The 26,196-nt window shown below is 39.9% G+C and overlaps 1 protein-coding gene across 1 annotated transcript in view; it reads left to right on the forward strand.

The window, feature by feature from the left end:
• Positions 1–26,196, forward strand: part of LOC122565176 (dual specificity mitogen-activated protein kinase kinase 2) — a 76,902-nt gene that overhangs the window by 46,266 nt on the left and 4,440 nt on the right. The window contains exons 6-10 of the mRNA XM_043720879.1: positions 225–349; positions 1,652–1,865; positions 10,548–10,612; positions 14,472–14,533; positions 21,694–21,739. Of these exons, the coding sequence (XP_043576814.1) occupies positions 225–349; positions 1,652–1,865; positions 10,548–10,612; positions 14,472–14,533; positions 21,694–21,739 (512 nt within the window). The remainder of the gene's footprint in view (positions 1–224; positions 350–1,651; positions 1,866–10,547; positions 10,613–14,471; positions 14,534–21,693; positions 21,740–26,196) is intronic.

The following is a 26,196-nucleotide window of genomic DNA, read 5'->3' on the forward strand; positions in this document are numbered from 1 at the left end:
GGGAATTGAACCCGGGTCTCCGGCGCTGTGAGGCAGCAGTGCTAACCACTGGGCCACCGTGCCGCCACAAACTGCTGTCAAATCTGAGAGTTCCATAGGGTTTTTTTTTGAAGCACATCTAAACTCAGTGTCTCATTAAAAATACCTCTGCCATTTTTTTTTTTACAAGTTATCAAAATGGCAGCAATTCTATATTCCTTCAGTTCTGTTGCCTTCTTTTTCAGATGTGAAACCATCCAACATCTTGGTAAATTCTCGTGGTGAGATAAAACTCTGTGATTTTGGAGTAAGTGGTCAGCTGATTGACTCAATGGCAAACTCCTTTGTGGGAACTCGCTCTTACATGTCTGTAAGTCTTTGTTCTTTTGTAAGTTTTATGCTGTTTTGCTATTAAAATATAGCAATTTATGAACAATGTGACCTAACAAATAGTTCAAACTCTACAATGGTACAAAATGTTTAATGTGACCCTTTGTGTGATGCATTGTTTAAAAAAAACTGTCAATTTAAGTGTTGTGGTCAGTCAAAAAGTTTAATATTGTCAGATCAATAAGGTAGAAAGATCACAGTTTCTTAAACAATTTAAAATGGCTTCATCAAGAGATTTAGAATAGTAGATTTTACAGATTAATAGGGTAGATGAAGGAAAACATTATTCAAGTCAAGGCATTTTGAACAATTTTATTATGTAACTTTAGGAACATGTGTAAAGTTAATTTTGCTGTCATGCATTTCCAACATGACGGCCCATTCAAACAGGGATATCGATCAAAACTAATCACATTCATTCTCACTTGGTCTCCTGTTAAAAATGAAGAAATACTGTTTGTTGTATGTACAATAACTGCAATAGTACTAATGTTGAATATTCATTTTTTAAAAATCTGCGTAGGAATCACTTTTTGGCTTTTGTTTCACAAACATAGGAAACAGATGCAGGAGGAGACCAATCAGCCCTTCGAATCTGTACCACTATGATCATGCGATCTCAGTATCCCATTCCTGCTTTCTCTCCATTCCCCTTGATCCCTTTTAGCTGCAAGGGACACATCCGGTTTCTTCTTGAATATTTCTAATGAACTGGCCCCAACAGCTCCCTGTGGGAGAGAATTCCACAGGTTCACAACTCTTCAGTGAAGAAATCTTCCTTCTCTCAGTCCTCAATGGCTTATTTTTAAACTGTGACACCTAGTTCTAGGCTTCCCCAACCTTAGGGAAGCTATTTATAAACGCAAACACAATTTTGTACAAAACTAGAGTTTTGCTGGTGAAATATTTAACAGCAAATCCTAAGTTGATTGGTTTGTTGCTATGCAGCACAAATGAGAAAAGGAACTAGTCTAAAGATGTTGCACTGCCAGAATGAATTCAGTCTTTATTACCTAAATCACATTTCCTGCCAGCCTGCACATTGAGGGAGGTGGTCAGGAAGTTAACCAATCCCTGAATATAGTCTTATGGTAATATCTTGCCCAACATGAAAGTTTATGTTCTGTTACTTACATTGGTACATAATGGATTTCGCATCTTTTCTCATGTATCAGTTTCTTTGAAGATTAAATTTGAAATGATGACTTGAGATAATGTTTGTTTGATTTGTTTACTTATGATACAATTTGCTGATATGTTTTTTTTCCTTGTCTGCTAACAGCCAGAGAGATTGCAAGGCACCCATTATTCTGTACAGTCTGATATCTGGAGTATGGGGCTTTCCTTGGTAGAGCTGGCAATTGGTAGATATCCCATTCCCCCTCCTGATGGGAGGGAGCTGGAGGCCATTTTTCAATGCCCGTTGATGGATGGAATGGGAGGAGAATCGCACAGCACTTCACCCAGGGCGAGAGCCCCAGGGCGCCCCATCAGTGGTAAGAAATAAACAGCTTTGTTGCTTATGTTATACTTCTCTCACTTTTTAATACAAAGTGTGTAATTAATCCAGACTCTTTTCTTTCATCAAATTGTTACCTCAATAATGTCAATTTTTAAAAAATACTTCCAAGTTCCATTAAAAATGGGCAGTTTAAAAACTGTCCATTTGTTCAATTTATCCCACTGAAAATTAGCTACTTTCACTCAACTAGATCATTTGTCATATTCAATTGTTTCTGAAAGGAAGCAACTTTATGTAGGACTTAACCCTCGCTGTTCATCAATTTACAATTGGTTGTTGCCTCTAACCCTTTGACTTTCAAAAAAAAAATCTGTGTCACTTCTCTTGGGAAGAACTAGAGTTTGAGGCTGTCATTTCGTGAAGTGCTTGCTTCTCCGTGTCAACCAAATCCATTTAGCTCCAATGTAACCTGGTTACAAAGGCAAAGGAAAGATGGGAAATATTTTATATGCAGGTTGCTATTTTTAATTTAAAAGCTGTTCTCCCTATTAACTCTACTTTTAACTCGATGGCTTTCTTGGGTTTTCCCATGTTCTGACCTGTTGTGGTGACTTTTACTGAAGAGTACCTATATGTACTCCAAAGTATGTGTATTAATTTTTTATAGGAACTCAAAATTGGGTTAGATTGGCCAAAGTCGGGTCATTACACATTTGGTACTGTTGCTGCAAGCATGAGTGGAAACCATAAGTTAATATCTGGAATTTCCCATTCTTGCATCTAAAAGTCCAACAACCATTCTGTGACCTGCTTTTTGGATGGAGACGATGGCTTGTCCACTTGAAAAAGGGTTGTTATATTGAAACAAGGGGAAAAGCATTATCCTAAAAACTTTGATCATTCTTCTGGAGAGTTTTGGTGGAGATGTCAAGCAGTTCCACAGATACTGATGTAGCAATGTTGTTAGTGACCTTTTCTAAATTCAGTTATGTTATTTAACTTTTATTGATTTGGAGCCGATGTCTAAAATGAAAAACCAGACCTGTACACAAACCTGTTGCCTGACATTCCCAATTTGTTGCTTTATAGCATTTCAGGAGCTACCGTTCTGCAACAATACAGTATTTAACATCTATATTGATAAAGTCCTCTCTATCAAAATTGAACAATTCAGTCAAGGACTTTCTTGTCAAGGCTTGTTTCCAATTTTTAAAATTTGTTATTTGTATCCTTTGCTGATGCATTGTGGGGGTTATCTCTCCAGATGTTCAGATCTCTATTTCTCACTGCAACTAATCACCTGATTTGTAGTGAAGTTGAATCTCCAGCATTGAGCCCCATTTAAAAAAAGTTCTTCCTCTTGAGAGGTCATCTTATTTCATTTTGTGCTTTTAAACTACTGGTTACAGGCATGTGAAAGGAAGATTTGCATTTTTGTAGCATGTTTGATGTCACATTATTCCCCCAGTGCCTTACAAACAGTAAGATACTTTGATGCATTGTCAGTTAGGCAGGGGAATTAAACAGATATAAAATTACATTATTCTTATCACTTCTGTTACTTTTATGTATAGAATTCCTGGTCAAAGCACAGGGTTTCTAAGAACAAAATAGCTAGTTTTATCATTGTTCAGCAGAAAATGTCATCATTCTACATAAATGTTCAGAACACTGTTCTTAACAGAGCGCATCCATCTGAGTGTTAAGAGTTTTATTCTGAGAGAGAACAGAATTGCCACAAATCTCTCAGCAGAATCTGCCTTCCAGAGATATCAGCAATAAGTCTGTTGGGGGGGCAACACTGCTTCTCAGAAATCGTACCATGAGTTAATAGCTGGTTTGTTGAAGCATATGCCGGGAGAGTGTTCAGAGATATATCTCTGCAAACTCTGAAGCCTCGTGGTCACGCGGACATTTTAGTTATGATTATAACTGATTCATCACTTTGAGTCTCAAGTCCCTTTTGTACACGTTTGCAACTGCTAACAGAACAATCTGGTTATGCCGAGCAACATATTGCATAATGTGGTGCTCAGTTTCCCATGGGGCTTTGCATATAGCAAAAGCATTACATTAATTTTCCAGTTTTGCCATACTTCAGTCCCCATTTTGGCCAACAGCTTGCCCATTTAAGCCTATTTTCTCCAACTTGCCATTTGTGCCTTCCCATCATTTGACTAAGTGGCCAAACTAATGACCTTCAGATGTGGCATCAAATTTCGCTATCCTAATGCTTATTCATTGCTCCTTTCCAAACCCTTTTTCCTTTGAATAAACTCTACATCTCCTTAAATACTATATCTTCCTTATGTTAGTCCTGCCTTTCTCCTCCTCATTCCAGTGTGCCAAACATGACCAAGACGATAAAAATCATGACTAGAATTAGTTGGACAATGACTAAAACATGCAAGGCAATTCTTATCCCAGGTTGGATATTAACATTTTAATCATCAACTATTTATGGTCTCATGAAGTCCTTCACGAAGTTTAGTGTCAATGTCCTTGTTATGTTGATTAGTCTCTTCTCTGTTTTTGTGCCATTCATTTATAATTTGTTTTGCTTTGTCATCAGCTTGCCCCATGATCGTCTTAGTTATGGAGATCCTCATCCTCCATTTATAGAGTCATAGAGCATTGAAGCAGACCCTTCAGTCCAATTCATCCATGCTGGCCAAGTTTCCCAAATTAAACTGCTGTCACTTGCCTGCATTTGGCCCATATCCCTCAAAGTTGTTGAACCTTTCCCATGATTTTTCAAGTATCTGGCTTGATTTCGCTGCTAATGCTCCCTACATTCTCATGTGATTAGAAATAATTCCTTTAAAATGAACATTTGTCAGTGGATGGGACTTGTGATTTGAGGATCTTTATTCCTGTATACTGTACCAAGATTATTTTAACAGCATTTATGTAGAATAAGATTTTTCTCTCTTGCGCTCAGTCTCTGACTCCAGTAACACTCTTGAGCAGATTCTTTTGTTGCCTCCCCTCTTTCCCCACTCGTACCCAAGATGCTGTTCTCTTTTACGCCGTTATGTTGTTCTTATTACACAGTGGTGGGTGGGGTGGGATCAGAGTTTACAGACACAAGTCAGCACAAACTAACTGGGTTAGGGTGGGAATCAGTGCTTGATCTTTGTTTTTAATCTTGGTGACGGCAGCAAAAAGTTTAAAAAGGCGTGGTCATTGTGGAAAATGTGTTTTTGTTTTTCCTCTTTGGGCAAACAGTGAAACTACAGGAATCTATAAATAGTGACATCAGGCAAACTGAATCTAGTGCTGGAGAAAACTGATAGATAGCTAACCTGGCTCTTCCTTTTCAAAGCAATGACTGTTTGCATGGAAAAAAAATACCTTCTTTTAAAAGAAGACAATTTTGAGTGTCCCCATTGCCCTGATTTTGCTGCCATTTAATCAAAATGAGTGAATTTCTGATATGATATAGGCTCAACGCGACCATTCCCTTTTGATGAAGGTTTTATCTCCCTATTCCAGGCAAGCTGTGGGCCATGCACCTAACAACAGGGCTTCCGAGTTTCCCTGTAGTGGCATCTGGGGCTCTGTTTCATTCTTTGTTTTACATTTTGTTACATTTGGTTCTTGGACACTGTCTTCCTTTCCTTCTCCGTTCAGAGAATGGAGCAGTCATGTTGTAAATCGGCACATTAGGAGAGGGTAAAGAGCAATTGGTAAAATGTTTGTCATGAGGTAACACACTATCCTGATTTAGTTTGGGCCATGTGGGTAATGCCTTCCGAGTAGATGGAGTAAGACCAGTTTACTAAAATATAACAAAAATATTGGAGATGCTGAAACAAAAACAAATTTCTGGAGAAGCTCGGCAGCTCTGGCAGCACCTGTGGGTCGGAAGTAAAATTTAACGTTTCAAGTCTGACTCTTATGAAGTTTCTCCAGCAACTTTTGTTTTTGTTTAAGACCAGTTAACACCCACTTTTAAATCTACAGATGTATGTTGGGTTCTTCAGGCTTGGGAGAGAACATATTGTTATTTCTTGGATATTTGTACACTTGTGGGGGCCCACTCCTGTGACTGCGACTTCCCCTTCTCACTCGATCACCCATGTGGTGGATGTCTGGGTCTTTATCCACCTCCCTTTCTGGAAGAGCCAATATTGTGAAGGATCCAGAACAGGGTAAAGATATTGATTCTTGGGGTTGGTAGTAGTAGGATAATTCCTATACTCAAACTGCCCTTATTATTGCAGGTTCTTTCTGGTGTTGGAACTGTCCCCAGTGATCTTTGTTTACAATTGTAGCTGTTTGCAGCTCCCAATCTGTAAGCCAATCGGGTATGTTTCCTTCGTATATTTAAGAAGATTCTTGCTGAGCTGGTTTAGGGTGCAGATTCCATACAAAGATCTATGGGTTCCTCGAGAGTTTTTAGATACCCTAGTGATAGGGTGTTTAACATATTGCTCAGCAGTTAGAGACTTCTAATGGATTCTTGGAGGATCTTAGTTCCTTCTCCTCCCATCTTAGCAATGGTTTTAAGAGTTGTTTTGTGTCCCCCCTCCTACTGCCTCACAAAACCCCATTGTGGTTCTTGAGTCAGTGAGTCATTTTCATGCATTGAGAGATCTTCCTCGGTCAGGGTAATATGTTGCCACACTGGAGGCCATGTTAAATTGTCTCATTGTGTCAGGGATATGCAGGCTAGGTGGGGTTTCATGGACGTGGTGGGGGGTGGGTCTGGGTGGGATGCTCTTCAGAGGGTCAGTCAACACTGTAGGGTTTCTATGATTCTATACGTCCACCTTTAAAGCCTCAAAATCCCTCCCAAAAACAATGGTTGGCAAAGTATAAAAATGAGCTGGCAATGTGGGTAGTCATTGACTACTAATGCATGTGATTGCTGAAAGGACGGTTGTGGGGGTGAGTGGCTGTGTCTGCAAAAATGTAGTTCTGTATTCCACCAGGTCAACTTGTATACCACAATCTGTTAGTTTTGTTGTTGTATACCATTGGATCAAGAGTTAGCATCATGGAATGTTTAAGTGCAAAATGAATCTATTTGACCTGATATCTTTATATGACTTTTTTTGTTGAGCTGTTCAATGTATTCTAATCCTTGTTCTTTCTTTATAATGTCGTAAACATAATCCTCTCAAGTATTTATCCTGTTGTCTTTTTGAAGCTAGGCCACTTTTGGAATACTGTGAGCAATTCTGGTCTCCCTGCTATAGGAAGGATGTTGTGAAACTTGAAAGGGTTCAGAAAAGATTTACAAGGATGTTGCCAGGGTTGGAGGGTTTGAGCTAAAGGGAATGGCTGAATAGGCTGGGGTTATTTTCCCAGAAGCATCGGAGGCTGAGGGGTGACCTTATAGAGGTTTATGAAATCATGATAGGCATGAATAGGATAAATATACAAGGGTGGGAGAGTCCAAAACTAGAGCGTAGGTTTTGGCCGAAAGGAGAAAGTTTTAAAAGGGACCAAAGGGGCTACTTTTTCACGTAAAGGAAGGTACGTGTATGGTGAGCTGCCAGAGGAAATGGTGGAGGCTGTTTAAAAGGCTTCTGGCTGGCTATATGAATAGGAAAGATTTAGAGGGATATGGGCCAAGTACTGGCAAGATTAATTAGGATATCTGATGGGTATGGATGAGTTGGACTGAAGGGTTTGTTTCTGTGCTGTCCATCTCTGACTATGAAAGTTGCTGCTGCTTCAGCTACCTTTTTTGGGCAATGCATTCCAGAGCACAGCATCCTTTTGTGTTTATTTTAAAAGAAGAAAGCTTCTGACTGTATTTTTTTTTGAAGCAGAAGGTGACCTAACTTGAGTAAAGGTCATGTTAATGGCTTGTTTTCTTTGCTTCTCCGTTCCTTGAGTATGGTCAATGCACCAAAACTGATTTGTGCCGGATGTTTCTGGGGAGCCTTAGATTTCCCAATGACCATTGCTGATCGCATGGACTGGTAATTTAATAGCTATTTTAACAGGTTTACACTGATTATTTAAGACAATCTCCTTCAGTTTACCAGCTATAAAGTCAGATTTTTGTTTTAAATGTGTAGTAAATATTTGAGTCCACTTCTGCTTATTTCAAACCTCTGTTTTATATTCCTGGATGTTCTAATGACTTGTAACTGCTGAGGATTAAAATTTGAAGTGGGCGGCACGGTGGCTCCATAGTTAGCCCTGTTGCCTCACAGCGCCAGGGACCCAAATTTGATTACCACCTCAGGTGTCTGTCTGTGTGGAGTTTGCACATCCTTCCCATGTCTGCATGGGTTTCCTCCAGATGTTCTGGATTCATCCCATAATCCAAAGGTGTGCAGATTAGGTGAATTGGCCATGTTAAAATTGTCCCTAGTGTTCAGGGGTGTGTTGGTTCGTGTATTAGTCTGGGGTAAATTTAGAGCAGGAGGGGAATGGGTCTGGGTCGGTTATTCTTTGGAGGATCAGTGTGGAGTTGTTGGGCTGAAAGGCCTGTTTCCACACTGTAGAGATTCTAAGCTGTTCTGCGGCATGCTATTGCTCGTATGTTGGTTTGTGCTGTAATTTTGCAAATTAAGTAATAGAAGAAATTATGAGCTACACAATTGTTTCCTTCTAATTAGCGTACCATGATTAAATATCCTGGAAAACAGCTCCTTTTCAAGATGAGGTAGATCTAATCTGGCCCTTTTCAAAGATCAGTTTTGCCAAGCTTTTTGATCAAATGATCTGAATTCTAACAAACTGACTAGAGAAGACATGATGCTTATGAAAGGAATGTGGTTTTTCTTAATTTTGGTTTTAAAGGGGTAAGCTTCCTATAACCCATTTTTGTTGCTTTTATCTGAGTTTCAGGCAAACTAGAGGCAACATTGAAGGTAATAATTGTGAATATGGCTGACCATCAAACTCCAGCATGTTGTCAGTCAACTGCAGAATGACTATGGACAACTGCCCACCCATTCTTCTTGGTCTTCCTCCTCCTCTCCCCACAAACTGAATAGTACTTTTCTTGATCCACTTCTGGGTGGATCACTGGACACATTAAGAATTCTACACTCTCTAACCCTTCCACACTTTGTATTTCCCAGGTTAGGTAATTTGGCTGGATGGCAGCAGAGTGATCCACTGAGTGGATTCAATTCCCATACCGGCTGACGTTATCATGAAGGGTGTGCTCTGCTATGTAGAGAGACAGATCGAAATAGAGTTCTGCAGTTCAGATAAAGCACCCTTGGCCCAAGGTGTCCATGCCTGTCAAAAACACTACCTAACTATTCTAGGTTAGCTCAGTTGGCTGGTTGTAATGCAGAATAATGCTAAGAGCATGGGTTAAATTCCTTACTGGCTGAGGCTATTGTAAAGGGTTCTCCTTTTCAACCTCTCCCCTCCCCTCCCCTATGGGAACCACCACCAGTCTTTTCTGTCTAACGAGAGAGCAGCTGGATGGTCCAGCAGGACTGCATGACGTTATTTTTACAAAGGTTTCTGTCTCTGCCAACCATACACGCAGTGACAAACAGAAGTTGCTGGAAAAAGCTCAGCAGGTCTGGCAGCATCTGTGAAGAGAAATCAGAGTTAATGTTTCAGGTCCAGTGATACTTCCACAGAACTGTTGGTAGTCAGGAAAATATTGGTTTATGTGCAGAAGGTAGGGTGAGGTAGTGATAGGTAGTTAGTGATTGGTTGAGATAGAGCCCAAAGAGAGAAGAACAGTTGGACAGACAAAGAGTTTGATAATGATCTGGCTGGGAGGGTGAATAGCTGTTTATGGAGACTGTTACTGGCTAACAGTAGGTACTGTGTAATGGCAGACTGTGTGATAACAAGACCTGGTGTGTGGGGTAGGGGGTCTAGGACCTGGAGTTCAGAGCCTAATATTATTGAACTCTATATAGAGTCTAGAGGGCTGCAGAGTCCCCAAGTAGAAAATGAGGTGTTGCTGGAGCACTGCAGGAAGCCTGTGACAGAGATGTTAGCCAGAAAACTGGGTGATGTGTTAAAGTGGTGATGCTGTTAGAGAGAAATACGGACAGTGGGTTCCATGTTCTACCACCCCCTCGGTGAAAATGTATTTCCTCACATCTTGTATAAACTGTCTGCCTTAGATCTGTCTCCTGTCATTAATCCCTCCATCAAGGGGAAATGTTTCTTCCTGTCTGCCCTATCTATGTCCTTCATTATTTTAAACATCTCAAACATGTCCCCTTTCAATCTCCTTGGCCCTGAAGAAAACAACCCCAGTCTGAACAATCTTGCTTCATGCCTGAAACTCTCCAGCCCAGGCAGCAGCATGTTTTCCTTTAGAGTAGAGAAGATTTGAGGGGGCGATCCGTTAGGGAGTACAGAGTTCTGAGGAGCATAGACTGGGTAGATGGGGAGAAACTTTCCCCTTCTTAAGAGGAGTTAATAACCAGGAGTTTTAAGGTATCGGGCATAGGTTGAGAATAGGATTTAAGGAAAAATGTTTTTACTGAGAGGTTACTGGAACTCACTGCCTGAAAGGTTGGTAGAGGCAGGAACCCTCAAGACATTTATGAACAATTTAGATGAGCAATTGAAATGACAAGCGTACAAAGCTGTAGGCCAAGTATTGGAAGATTAGGCTAGCACAAAATGGATGTTTGGCAGGTATGAACAGGATGGGCTAAAGAGCCTCTTTGCAGCTGTTATAAACTTGAACTATAATTCAGTAATCTGGTTATGTTGAGCAGAGATGTAATTACTTTGGCTGACTTGTTGCTTTTCTACTGTGCAGGACATGGGATGGACAATCGGCCAGCCATGGCTATCTTTGAACTTCTGGATTACATTGTTAATGAGGTTTGTCCTACTTTGTGTGTGAATTTGTAGTGAAAGGGCCTCACTTTATTAAATCACTAACAAGGAGAACTGTTTGGTGGCATAATTCAAAACATGTATGAAGATTAGTTGCTTTTTTTAAATGTTTTAAGCTGTCTTAGTTCTATATCTTCAATCATTCTCAGCTCGATGAATTCATTAATTCATATTTTATGCATTCAGAAATCAAAATTCCCCACTATATTGTTACCTTTTAATTATTACACTAACAATTGAAAAGCAAGCTGATCAGTCTTTTGTACAAAGAAATTTTGGGTAAAACTCAATTTTCTGAACCGAGATATATTTATTAATTTTAGGCTTTGGATTCCTTTTTTTTTCACCTTCTCACCAAAATCTTTCAGCACTGTTGACATGGGAAACAACTCTGAGCTCTAGTTGAGAAGCATATTGTGAAGTCTTGGGCTGCCAGCATGGAGGTTGTGCATGGGAGCTGCTGTTTTCGGTCCCACTCGGCAAATTAGTGACATGTAACATTGGAGTGGCTGGAGAGCTGCTGCTGCTGTGTTCAGTTTTCCCAAAAGCATTATGGGGGATTACACTCCTCTTGAGATTTTGAAGTCAATTTTCCTCACATTTGTCCCTGGGGTTCATCCATTCTGCCAGCAAAAAGCTCTAGAAAGAGAGTGGAGACACTCCTGCATCCCTTTGTCCTGTTTTATCTGTAGTCCCTTAGGAAGTAGAGCAATTACAGGCCCATCACTGCAATTTACTTTGGAGAGAAATTAGTATTTCCAATCTCTTTCCTCTTTCCTGGAATTGTAATAATGAATTGCCACACAAAACTAGCAGAGTATTTTAGTCAGGAATCCTCCCACGGACTGCAAAGTCTGATATGGTTAGCTGCTGGTGAGAGTACAGGAAATGAGCTTTGAATCATAGAACGGTTTACGCACAGATGGAAGCGATTTGGCCTGTCGAGTTCACACTGGCTCTCTGTATGAGCAATTCAGCTCCCCACTCACTCTGTTTCCCTGTAATTCTGAAGTCTTTCTCCAATTCAGTTCTAAAAAGGTATAGTTATAACTGCCTCCAACACACATTCAGACAGTGCAATCAGATCCTAACCACTCACTGCACAAAAGGTTTTTTTTTCCTGTCTCCTTTAGTTCTTGTGTCTTTAATCTGTCTTTTTGTTCCTGACCCCTGCTAAAGGAACCGTTTATCTTTAGCTACACTGTTCAAATTTTTCTCATGATATTGACCACCTCTAAAATCACCTCTGGACCTTCTCTTTGCAAAGGAGAATAATTGCCGCGTCTCCCATCTTTGTAATTGAAAAGTCCCTCATTTCCCACACCCCTCCCCCCCCCAAATATGTGTATTTTAAAAATCCCTCATCCCTGTCACCATTCTTTTATTCTGCATCTTCTCGAATTCCATCATGTGCTTCCTAATGCATTAGGATCAGAATTGAGTGCAGTAAACCAGTGTTTTAGAAAGGTTCTTCATCATGTTCTTGCTTCTTTATTCTGTGCATTGATTTAAAAAGCCCAAGAACCTGTCTACCTTCAACTTTTCTCAACTTTCTCAAATTGGCCTGGCACCACTAATGCCCCTTAAAACTCTAGGATTTATGTGCTGCACCCTGTTTAGAATTGTACCCTTCAGTTTATATTATGTCTCTTTGTTCTTTCTGCAAGAATGTGTTTCTTCATAGAGTCATAGAGATGTACAGCATGGAAACAGTCCCTTCGGTCCAACCCGTCCATGCTGATCAGATATCCCAACCCAATCTAGTCCCTCCTGCCAGCACCCGGCCCATATCCCTCCAAACCCTTCCTATTCATATACCCATCTAAATGCCTCTTAAATGTTGCAATTGCAACAGCCTACACCACATCCTCTGGCAGCTCATTCCATACACGTACCACCCTCTGTGTGAAAAAGTTGCCCCTGAGGTCTCTCTTATATCTTTCCCCTCTCACCCTAAACCTATGCCCTCTAGTTCTGGACTCCCCGACCCCAGAGAAAAGACTTTGCCTATTTATCCTATTCATGACCCTCATAATTTTGTAAACCTCTATAAGGTCACCCCTCAGCCTCTGACGCTCCAGGGAAAACAGCCTCTCCCCATAATCCTCCAACCCTGGCAACATCCTTGTAAATCTTTTCTGAACCCTTTTAAATTTAACAACATCTTTCCGATAGCAAGGAGACCAGAATTGCATGCAATATTCCAACAGTGGCCTAACCAATGTCCTGTACAGCCGCAACATGACCTCCCAACTCCTGTACTCAATAATCTGACCAATAAAGGAAAGCATACCAAACGCCGCCTTCACTATCCTATCTACCTGCGACTCTACTTTCAAGGAGCTATGAACCTGCACTCCAAGGTCCCTTTGTTCAGCAACACTCCCTAGGACCTGACCATTCAGTGTATAAGTCATGCTAAGATTTGCTTTCCCAAAATGCAGCACCTTGCATTTATCTTAATTAACCTCCATCTGCCACTTCTCAGCCCATTGGCCCATCTGATCCAGATCCTGTTGTAATCTGAGGTTACCCTCTTCACTGTCCACTACACCTCCAATTTTGGTGTCATCTGAAAACTTACTAACTGTACCTCTTATGCTTGCATCCAAATCATTTATGTAAATGACAAAGATCTTTAGAACATGACAGCCTATGGGTTGCTGCCTTTGAAATGTGCCAAACAACAACAATAGAAAGTGGGACAGAACACAGCGCTTCATCTGGAGACTCACTGATGATGTTCACGAGCATGGTGACAAAATGTCTGAAAACAAGCCTTCCAGCTCAGCAAACTAACTTACAACCTGAACCTCAACCTGAGCTACAAATCTTACCCAAAATTGCAACTCTTCCTACTTGTATGATAAAACCCTTCAGTGCTCAAGCAATGTGGATAACTTTGTGTCTGCTGTAGCTAATGCTTTGACTGACCTCAGGGAATAAGACAAACCATCTGGAAAAGCTGGTGGATTGGTTCACATGCCTTAACTGTGACTATAACCGAACAAGTTAAAGTTTAGATAGATTCCTTTTGAAGGTTTAGTTCCAGTGAAACTGATTTACTCCCTTCATTTGTGGTTAGTTCTTTATAAGAAACATTTGCATTCATTCTGTCATCATGAAATGTTTGAAGCGTGAATTTTAGTAGTGATTGTATCAGGAGCAGCAGCCATTTGAATATGACAAAGCAATGGTCAGGTAAGTCCTTGGTACTTGAAAGAGAGAGGTGATGGCCATGAAGTGTTGAGCTTTGGGGAAGTGGCGGTCCCATGTTTTCTAGGTTGAGGAGTTTTGACAGATCAAGAATTATGTTGCACTCTGCAAAATTGAGATTATCGGAACAGCAGGACGATACCACTTGGGTTTCCGCTCCAAGTACAGTTGCCAAGTTAGCATTTTCTCTGCATGTAGCACAGCCTCTAAGTTGTGAAGAATAGCAGTAAACATTTACTTGAGAAATTCACCCTCTTTTCTGTATTCTAAAATATAACCCAGTTATCAAGTTCTTACAGCTAGGATTTATTTATTTAAGATGTTGCTTTTATGTCCTCATTAGTTTATAAATGGAAGATGAATTTCAGTAAATCATTTGCAGCCGGAATACTAATGTTAGTGTTTACACCATCCACATGCCAGTTGTCTAAAAACAGTTGTGTTTAGGAGAGAACATGATCACTTCAAATTATGACTGTGTGACTTGAAATGATACCAATTTCTGATGCTGTCCAGAAGGTTCACATCAACTGTTGTGTAAAAATATAACAGATATGACCAACTGACAGCAGATTGTGCTGAGAAAAGTCATATTATTTCCTGACCATTTTGTTACCTTTCCTTCTAGCCGCCTCCTAAACTCCCCATCGGTGTATTTACACAAGACTTTCAAGAGTTTGTAAATAAATGGTAAGTGACAACATGCTCTGTAAGAGCACTGGTCTTCTCATAAATAGTCCAACAAGGATATTTGATGTCCCAAGGTAGTTGTCAGACCTTACTTTTCCCTCTGGCTTACTGCACGGCATCAGATTTTTCTCCCTCCTACTCCTTGTCTCGCGCTTACAACTTCAGCATGAATTAGATTTGATTCTCCTATTGGGCAGCTTAGACTCCTGAAGTATTACACTAGTAACCAATTTAAAATGCAGTTGGGCTCACAGTGAAATCCATTTGTGCACAGTAGAAGCTAATGTACTCATGTTATGGACCAGACCAGGCCAGACCACCTCAAAATATTTCAAGAAAGTAGCCCAGACCCGAACTTTGTTTTAAGCAGCTGGCCCAACCGCTTAGTTTTAAACAAAGCACAAGTTATTTGCAAGATTACCGAATGGAACACAAACAAAACAGAACAAAATATAGAATAGCTTAACTATTTAAAAGCCCAGTTGATGCTATCACAATCTAATGGTGCTGCAACAGTCCTTATCAACACCCCCTCAGCAAAAAGGTAATATCATATACAGGTTCTCACAGGAGGGAGAGGTGGCAGAGAGATTTATCATGGAACCACCTCCTAATGTAGCTGTTGCTTTAAATTCAGAAGCTTAAACTGACTGCTTGCTGAACAAAATCAGAAAAACCAAGTTGGGAGAACTAGCCACTCTCCTTTCATTGTACACATGTTTTTGTTAAAACTTGAAAGCCTTTTTCCTGAGACAGTATCTGTTAGATATAATCAGATTGGCCCTAAAACCATTCACACCAGTCACATCAGAACTTTGGCTTTTGCGACCACTCTCAAAAATAAGCCAAGGACAACCTAACTTTGTTAAAGGAGCAGCATCGTCACACTCTTCTGCTGGAGCCTGGTCTTTGTGGGTAAAAGAAATTCACAACTTTTTTTTATTTGAGGAAAGGGTTATGGAGGTCACCAATCCCTGCTACATTCCCATTGGCAAACCCCTGAGCAAGCCTGGGCTGATTTTAATTAGCTATGATTGACAGTTGCCAACATTGTCATGCCAACCATGATCCAAGTAATCAGTACCGTCTTTTCTCAAGATGTACAAATGGATGTGCCTTTTCAGAGTTTGGTTTTGTGGATTCCAGTCCTGATGAGTACAAGATTAAAAAGCTTCAACTGAGTGTTTCTTTTTAACAGTGTGCAAGTTCTATACTGGCAAGCAATTATTTAGGAGTTCCATCAGATTGAAACATAGCAAATCTAGTTGCTTTAGTCAAGAAAGGGGCAAAATAGAAAGGTGGAAACCACTGATCAGTTAGCCCAACTTCTGGTTGGAAAAATGTTAGCTTATTGAGCAAGTTCCAACAGGGTGCTTAGAAAATCTCAATGCAGTTGGGTAGATTCAACCTGGCTTTGTGAGAGGGAGATCATATTTGACTAATTTATTAGATTATTTTGAATAAGTGACAAGAAACAATTTAGTGGAAATCTTGTTGATGTCATGTATTTGGATTTCCAAAAGATGCCTGTTAAAAGTTACAGCAAGTAATAATAGCTGGTAGAGTAAGAAGTAACATTAGCACAAATAGAGGGGTTCATTATTAGGAAGCAGAAAATAGGAATAATTGGGCCCTTTTCTAGTTGGAAAGTTGTAACTAGTGATGTACCATAGGGATGAATGTTGGAGACCCCATAATTTAAAATATCTATGTCAGTAACTTGGATGAAGGAATGCAGGACGAAGGGACTCGGTGATTGCTAAATATTTTTTCCAGTGGCTTGCAGATGCAGTACATGTGGAAAAATACAAACTTGTCCACTTTTGACAGCAAGAATCCAAGCCGGGTCAGAGACCGAAAAGGAGATTGATAGTCAGAAGCAGGGGGCACAACTGAAATAGTAAATAAATACCTGGTATCTACCTTTCCTAAAGGGAAGGATGCTGCTGAGGCCATGGTGTCAGAGGAAAAAAATCCCTGTCACTAGAAGGGATCACAATGAGGAAGAAATCTTAAATTGTTGACGCTTAGTAGTTAACAAGGCACTGCAACCAGATGTGACGCATGTGAGGATTTTGAAGGAGGTGAGGGTAGAAATTGTGGAGACACCGACCATAAACTTTCAGTCTTCTCTGGATTCTAGGGAGGTGCCAGAAGACTGGAGAATTGCAAACATTACAACTTGTTTAAAAAAGGCTAACCTTGGCAATTACAGACCTGCGAGTTTAACTTTGGTAGTGTGGAAACTTTTGGGAAGTTGTTTGGGATCAAAGCATTAGTCACATGGGGAAAAAGTGGGTTGATTAGGAAGAATCACTATGGATTTCTAAAGGGGAAATAGTATTTAATTCGGAGTTTTTTGAAGCAGGAGCAGAAGGGTTGGTGAGGATAATGCTTATGTTGTGTATACATGGATTTCCAGAAAGCATTCAATACAATGCCACACTGCAGACTTGAGGACTCTTTTGAAGTCATTAAATGAAAGGGACAGTGGCAAAGTAGATACAAAATTGGTTGAGTGATTTAAAAAGTAGAGAGTAATGGTTATGAGATGGTTTTTGGACTGGAAAAATGATTTGTGGTGGAGTTCTCCAGGGATTGGTCTTGGGACCCCTGCTTTTCCAGCTTCATATTTATGATCTGGGTCATGGTGTGCAGACACAAATTGCCAAATCGTTGCAGATGACACGAAACTTCAAAGAATTGTAAACTTAGCGGAGATCAGTGTGGAGCTCCAAAAGGACATTGACAAGTTGAAGTGGGCGAGTGAGGTTCAATGCAGAGAAGTGTGATGTGATGAACTTTGGTCAGAACAACATTGAAAGAGCACATAAAATAGGGTGTACAATTCTAAAGGGAATGCAGGAGCAGAGCCAACTGGGTGTATATGTGCACAGATCATTGAAAGTACAGGTGGAGAGAGCATTTAATAATGTATACTGATAATGGATGATGATGGGATAGTGGAAGGGAATGGGCTTCGATTAGTTCAAAGTTTGTGCGAACAGGTCAGTGCTACATCAAGGGCCAAAGCGCCTGTTCTGTGCTGTATTGTTCTATGTTCTATACCGTGTTCTTGGTTTGTTGGATTTGTACAAAATGCTTGTTAACCTCAGTTTACATAATAAGGAAAGATATGCATGTTTGGAGAGAGTGCAGAAGTGATATACTAGATTGGTTCCAGGAATGAGAAACATCGGTTATAAAGATAGATTGAAGAGGTTGGGACAGAGGAAAATCTGAGATTTTCAACATCATTAATGGGCTGGTTAGAGTAACTAAGGTGAAGCTATTTCCACTGGTAAAAAATATAGGAAGAGGGCACAGATTTAAAATGATGTGCAAACGAAGAAAGAGTGATGTGAGAAAAACCTTTTTCACATAGTGCATAGTTAGGGTGTGGAATGCACTGCCTGAAATGTGCAGGAGGTAAATTCAATCGAGATATTAACAAGGGCATTAACACTAGTAGTGTCTCTATAATGAGAGGACAGCCCTCCAGATAATAAAGCCAATGCAGGCACAATGGGCCAAAACCTGCACTGTAATCGTTGTGATAAGAAGTTTTCTGTTTAAGTCTATGATGGAGCAGTTGTCTTTTTTTCTCAGTCTTTTATCTGTGAAATTCTGTTCCATAGGGAGCTGTAGTGTCAATGAATATTTTTAAGGCCGAATTAGATAGATAGTTGCTTGACAGAAAAGGGAGTCAAAGAGCATTGAAGGTGAACAGGAAAGTAGAGGCCAAAGTTACATCCAAAACAATATTATGAAATGGCAGACCACGCTTAAGAGGTTGAAGGGCCTATTCATCTGAATCTGGATGTTCTCAATGGCAAGACAACAATTGCTGCTCTAGCCAGAAATACAAACACTTGTGAAAAAAAGTTTAAAAAGTTGTGGCTTGTTATCGATTTTCATATTTTTCATTGAGAGTTAACATGTCAGGTGTTCTTGAGTGCACATTACTTCAGGAGGATTCTTGAACATTATGGCTTGACGCTGAGGCTGTTAGTAGAAATCCAAATGTTTTGCAAGCTCTAACAAGTATCAGGAAACCAAGAATGAAAGAATTTGTTTTACTATTTATGATCTCTGAAGATTTAGGACATTTTTATCCAAATCTGAAGCTCCAGATGTTTCAGTTTACACAATAGCTTAATTGCAGCAATTCAGTTGAACAGCATCTTCAAGAAATTACACCTGATGAAGGCTTCCTTCGGTGTGACTAATCACTTTCAATCTTAACAAACTATTTAATATCCAATAGACTAATTCATAGAACAAAGCACTTCCTTCCTTTATGATCCACGTTTGTGCTCAGCGCTTTCACCAAGTTCGGTTTGGTCTATTTTAAGGTGTCAGTACCTAGACATATCTTCCTGTTCACTGTCTCCTTTATTTAAGCAAGCAATTGATACAATGGACATTTGGTGATCCAATATCTTGTCTTCTATAAGATTTTCTGCCATTTTAAAAATGAGCACCATAAAGGCAGTCTCCCTCTGAGAGTGCAGTTTGTACTTGTATTCACCCTGCTGCATGAGTACAGTTTCTGAAGCATTTTGTCCCCATTGTTTAATACTGCATAGCACTGAATTACAGCTATGTATCTGTAAACCACTCAGTGCTGAGGATATGTAGATTACACTGGCCTCTTGATTGTATTGCCTTTATGTTTATATTTCAATAATTAATTGTAATCATCCTCTTGGATTTTTAATTTTGCACCTTCTAAACTCTGAATTTACATGTCAATGTAGTAGTTAAATCTAGTCTTTGAGTCAGGTTTGGCTTAACACAATCTGCTTGAGAATGAATAAGGCCTATACCCCGATTATTATGGTTTGGTTTGCTGGCAGGCATGAGTATTTAATCAGGCTGATTCCCAGCTCTCTGCAACAATGTTAGCCATTTAATTAAATTCAGTATATTCCATGTGCTCAGTGTTCAAAATTTGATGCTCAAAATTATTATACAATTTTATTGAGATGAACAGGAAATAACTTTTCTTTTTGTTGGGTCAGTAACTAAGGTAACCAAAACATTTACCAGCAGTTGAAGGGAGATATTAATGAAAAGCTTTTACAATGGGGTTGTTAAGACTCAGAATCCCTGAAAAAGTGGTCAATAATATTTTTAAGAGAATAGATAAATATTTGAGAACAAAAATGTCACAAGAAAATGGAAAGTGAAAACTGAGCCAGAACAAAGGCCAAATTTAATTATTTTCTTTGTTTTTCTACAAGACTTCAACAATCACCCATTTACATGCATACATGTGCAGCATTCTATTCGACCAAATTCTACATAACAAAACGTTATTGGTGGTAAAATTAAAGATGGTAGTCCTCATCCAAAACCGGAATCTCCTAATGTTAAATAATCACCCTGATCTGGAATAAACCACTGCCATCTGGTTTTCTGCTGTGACGAGATCTCCTCTTCCCTCTCCTCATAAAATAAGTAAATAAATAAATTCAAGGAAATTACTTTTAAGGAATTAACTATTTTCTTCCCCTATTTGCTACGATCATTGTAGCCCACATTCACTTAAATTTAAAACAGCATTGCAAATTTTCAAGCTGGAGTGTCATGAATGTACCAACTCTTAATATGTGCATTTGTTAACTTCTGTAATGCATTCAGGTTAGATGCTATGGTCATCTTTTTATCCTTGCTCAACGGTGCTGGGTGAATAAAGCTGCATACAAGGTTAAAAAGCAATATATTCTAGATCCCAAGTGCACTGGCATTTTTGCAAAGTTGACCTTGGTTTTCATCTATTTTTTAGTATCTTGCATTGTGGCCTATAATTAGCATCTGTGTAAGATACTGAAGATAACTGATAATTACGTCACTCCTCCCACCTCCATCCCCCTCTCCTGAAGATGTGGAGTCTTTGCTTGAGTTCAATACTACTACCACCCAAGGATACCTGACCCAAGTTCCTTTCTAAGCAGTGAGTGTTGGCAGAGTGTTCTTTGTGAAACTTCATAAGTAATCCAGCTCTAGAGTAGGGAGATGGGGGTCAGTCATCGGTCATGGTTTTTTTTTATCTCTATTTGAGTAACCCTATCACAAAATGAAGGTATCATTAGGACAAGCTATGGCAAGTAGTTTTCTAGACACAAGTAACAGCCATTTGGCTATGGTAAAAGACCAGGCGAAAGTGAAGGCTGCAGATGCTGAAGATCAGACTGGAGTGTGTGGTGCTAGTAAAGCACAGTAGATTAGGCAGCATTGGAGGTGCAGGAGAATCGACATTTCAGGCAAAAGCCCTTCAGGACTGAGGCTCTGAGCTGAGGGGGCGGTGAGATAAATGGGTGGGGCTGGGGGGAAGATAGGTGGAGGTAATGGTGATAGGTCAGAGAGGAGGGTGGAGCAGATCGATGGGAAGGAAGATGGACAGGTCATGAGGGCGGTGCTGAGTTAAAAGGTCCGAACTGGGATAAGTGGGGGGGGGGGGGGAGGGAAATGAGGAAACTGTTGAAATCCACATTGATGCTATGGGGTTGGGGGGTCCCAAGGCGAAAGATAGTGTTCTTCCTCCAGGCGTCAGGTGGTTAGGAAGTGGTGATGCTAAAAGACCATTGTCATCCGTAAACTGTATTCCAGCACAAATCACCACCTGTTGATTGTTCATGTAAAAGGATAAACGTCGGGATATTTTATTATGCCAGAGGCACGATATAAATGCAAGTTATTGTTAATCATACTGTTTTTTTAGTGTCAGAAATGCCTGTTTTAGCTGGGTTTTAAGACTTCATTTTCAACTGGAAGGTTATACATACAAGGCTGGCTCTTATTGATCCCTGCAGTCTGCAGGTAGTCAAACCTTTTCAAAAGCAAACTTCATGGAAAATATTTTTGTCATGTTTGTGTGATTTGTCACGATGTAGAATTTTTAAACACTGAATTTGCTCTTGTTTGAAATATTAATGGTCTGTGTACGTGAGAATGTTCCAGGCTATGCGCACGTAACATTGATTTTGTTTCTTTAGTTGCATTCAACATATAATATATAGTAGTTATATCACAAGATAACGATTGGCTATGAATATGTGTGTAGCTATGTAGCTGAAGAATTCTGCTGAAAGTTGTCAAACCAACATCAATGTAAATTACTGCAATGTTTTACTAATTGAAATTTTTAACTGCAGCTTATTCAAGAATCCAGCTGACAGAGCAGACTTGAAACTACTTATGGTGAGTGAAATTGTTCCATCAGGCCTTTAATTATTTGATTTACATCTATTCTGTAGTATTTTAACAGCTGGCATTCTTGCCAACCTAATTATTCTGCTTAAGATGGCACTTAAGCTCCCCACTTCTGCACAATTAATGAGACTTGTAGTGCATAGAATTTACAATCTTGAATTAGGTCATTTGGCCTGACTGACCTTTGCAGGTGTTCGTGCTCCATACCCTACTTTATCTAATGATTATAACATATCTTTCCTATTCTCTCCACCCTTCGGCTTCCCTTAAATACATCTTGTACTCTCTGGCAGCAAATTTCACAATTTAATCACTGACTGAAGATATTTCTCCTGAATTCCCTATTGGGTTTTTCTGATTTCCACATCACCAAACAGATGGTCATTTTGTTTTGACAAGCCTCAGGCTATTTTGGAGAGTTAATCACATTTTAAAATCCATTTGGTGCTGTTCTAATTCTGAGCAGTCAGTGACCGTGCTAAATTCTTAAATTTTAAAATTTGTGGCAGCACGGTGGCTCAGTGGTTAGCACTGCTGCCTCACAGCACCAGGGCCCCAGATTCAATTCCCGCCTCGGGCAACTGTCTGTGTGGAGTTTGCACGTTCTCTCCATGTCTGCGTGGGTTTCATCCCACAGTCCAAAGATGTGCAGTCAGGTGAATTGGTCATGTTAAATTGCCCGTAGGGTTAGGTGCATTAGTCAGGGTAAATGTAGGGGAATGGGTCTGGAAGGGTTGCTCTTCGGAGGGTCGGTGGGGACTTGTTCGTCCGAAGAGCCTGTTTCCCCACTGTAGGGAATTTAATCTAATCTCTTAAGAAAGTGCAGTTCTAACAGTTAAAAATTACTCAAATGTAACGCATCCTTTTTAACTTATGATCAAATTGCATCTGATAATTTGACTGGGGGTTGCTTTTTTTCTGTGCTTTCAGGTTTAACTTGAGTTTCTGTGTTGAGGTTGATACACCATGTGACTGAAATTGTCTTGGGTTTTCATTCACTGTAACATAATGAAGCCTATGGCTACTAAAAGAATGTAATAGCTTTGATTGAGATTTGTTCTTGTCCCTTCGTTGAGTTTGCTGTACTGGTGATATGTTTTTTTTTAAAACTCAAGTTTTCTGATTTACTAAAGTCAAATTAACACCAAAGTTACAACATCTATCCAGTCTAGCTCATTATAACTGTAAATGAAGTAGTAGTCTCAGGTAAACATGCTTCAATTAGTCCATTTTTTGATACTTGACTAGAATTGTGATAGCATTAAAAGCAACATTTTTTTTCAGTAAGTGAAGCATATGTTTAGTGAATACTGTGGGATACAGTATTGTTGGCTGACATCCAGAGTTTAGCCTGGAACCTTGGTACAAAGAGAAATAATTGCATTAGAGGTAACATACTGTGAATGCTGGAAACTTGAAATAAAGACAGAAAATTCTGGAGAAACACAGCAGGTCTGGCAGCAGCACCTTTGGCGAGAAGCAAAGTTAACATTTTGAGTCTGATTGATTCCTCAATTCTGAAGAGTCATATGTATCAAAGTTAGTAATCCCTGTAATTTATTTTTCATTCCTTTTGATAAAAGCTGAATAGAGAGTTTCTTGAAATGTTTTTCACCTTCAAAATGTCACTGGTTATCGATCCATCTTTACCTAATTATTTGACAAACTGAGGATAAGCATTAACCTTGATGAGTACATGTAACTTACCTGCAACAATGGTTATGATTCTTTGTTAAATTATGAAAGATCAGCCAGAGTAGAAAAATATGTAGATTTCTTGCTGCAATGTTCTATTCATTTATCTTGGGTAAGTTTGATTCAAAACATTGTTACCAAAAATTCTAGTAATCCATTTAGTGTCCCATGGCCTTATGTTTGAGAATGTAATGCAATTACAATGTATAATATTTGAGGGGGGAGATGATAGTCTAATGGTACAATTGCAAAACTATTAATCTAGACACCTAACTACAGCCCTGTGGACCTGGGTTTGAATCTTGCCACAGCAGATGGTGCAATTTGAATTCAATAAAATAAATTACCTGGAATTAAGAATTCACTGATGACCACGAATCTATTGTTGATTGTGTCAGAAAAACCCATCTGATTCACTAATGTCCTTCAGGGAAGGAAGTTTGCAGTCTTCACCTGATCTGGCCTACATGTAACTCCAGACCCACAGCAATGTGGTTGAGACTCAACTACTCTGTGAAATGACCTAGCAAACCACTCAGTTGTACCAACTGCTACAAAGTCTCAAATAAATGAAACCGGACAGATCACCTGGCATTGACCTAGGCACTGGAAAGAACGGCAGAAACAGCCCCATCAACCCTGCAAAATCTTCCTTACTAGCATCTGGGGGCTAGTGCCAAAATTGAGAGAGCTGTAAGCTTCAATGAGATCCCCCTCATCCTCCTAAACTCCATTGCGAATAGATCCAGAGTCCTCAACCCCTCCTTATGACCAGCTCCTCCCAGGATCATTCTTATGAACATCTTCTGCATGCCCTCAAAGGCCAGCATGTCCTTTCTTCGATACAGGGCCGAACACCGCTCAATATTCCAAATGCAGTCTGACAAGAGCCTTATATAGCTTCAGTAATACATCCCCTGCTATGGTATCTAGCCCTCTTGAAATGAATGCTAATATTGCCAACTGAACCTACTTGCTAACCTTAAGAGAATCCTGAAGAAGGACTTCCAAGTTCCTTTGTTCTTTCAATCTCTGAAGTATTTAGAAACTATTGGTAAATATTTCATGCCTTTAGTCTTCCCAAAAGTGCATAACCTCACTCTTCCAAAATTGTGGAATTCCCATTCCAGTATTTGTTCCTAATTAAAATGTAATTATATCACCTCAGCTTCCTAAAATTAAAAACCTAATTGACTACTTTTATCCCTGTTCTATCCTTGTCCTTTTTCATAACTCTTCCAAATCAGCTGAATTATGACCGCTTTCATCAAAGCCTTCCCAACTACTTTGTGAAATTGCCGAGAACTCAATCAAGACCTGTCCCCTTTCTTGAGCCTGCTGTATTCTGGCTTTTAAAAAGAGTAATCCTGAATGAATTTTTAAAATACTGCTCCCATGCTTTCATACTAATTCTATCCCAATTAGTATTAGCATAGGTGAAATCCCAGACTATTACCATCTCTTGTTCTTTGCCTTTCTCAGAGATTTATCCTCAGTTTCTTCTATCTAATTGTTTGGGGGTCTGTAGTACTGTGCTAGTAGTATGGTTGTCCCTTTTTGTGCTTCATTTCTGTGTAAATTATCTCATTTGATAATCCTCTGCCAAGCATCCCTTTCCACCAATAACTTTCTTTAACCAATATTGCAGCCATCCTCCTTTCTTCTTTCTGCCATCCAACCAGCATCTCTTCTGAAAACCCTGTAACCAGGAATATTGTTTTGATGCTTACCATCCTTTCAGCTATGTCTCAGTAATGTTCCAGTCAAGAATTCTTTGCAAGATCTGAGATTTATTTTAAAAAATGCTGTTTGACTGGGTAAAAATAAATCTGCAGTACTCCTAATGGTTTAGATTAGATTAGATTAGATTACTTTACAGTGTGGAAACAGGCCCTTCGGCCCAACAAGTCCACACCGACCCGCCGAAGCGCAAACCACCCATATCCCTACATTTACCCCTTACCTAACACTACGGACAATTTAGCATGGCCAATTCACCTGACCTGCACATCTTTGGACTGTGGGAGGAAACCGGAGCACCCGGAGGAAACCCACGCAGACATGGGGAGAATGTGCAAACTCCACACAGTCAGTCGCCTGAGGCGGGAATTGAACCCGGGTCTCTGGCGCTGTGAGGCAGCAGTGCTAACCACTGTGCCACCGTGCCGCCCACAAATGAATGTGTATATTATAATCATTTTATGTATGGTTGTAGCCTGAACCCAATGACTTGGCTTTCAAGGGATTTTCATCATTGGGCAAGCAGACCAAGACTCATTCTTTGATTGATGAGGGTTACTGCTCAAAGAATGAGGAGGTTGCAGCAAAAGTGGGGCACTACATAATTGTCTGTCCATAATGAGCTGAAAATGTGTTGCTGGAAAAGCGCAGCAGGTCAGGCAGCATCCAAGGAACAGGAGAATCGACGTTTCAGGAAGAAGGGCTTATGCCTGAAAAGTTGATTCTCCTGTTCCTTGGATGCTGCCTGACCTGCTGTGCTTTTCCAGCAACACATTTTCAGCTCTGATCTCCAGCATCTGCAGTCCTCACTTTCTCCTGTCCATAATGAGCCAAGTAACCGCCTGTCCAGATCCTTAATCCTTTTTATTATTATTGTCAATAAAAGTGTCATTGTTAATTTTGATATGTGGTACTCAAAAGTGAAAGAATGTTTTGTTCTTGCATCGAAGACAATAAACAGATGTGCAAGCCACCTCCTTTTTACTTGTAAATCATCTAGTATGGAAGTC

This window comes from Chiloscyllium plagiosum, chromosome 31 (assembly GCF_004010195.1).
Source record: "Chiloscyllium plagiosum isolate BGI_BamShark_2017 chromosome 31, ASM401019v2, whole genome shotgun sequence".
NCBI classification, from domain to species: Eukaryota; Metazoa; Chordata; class Chondrichthyes; order Orectolobiformes; family Hemiscylliidae; genus Chiloscyllium; species Chiloscyllium plagiosum.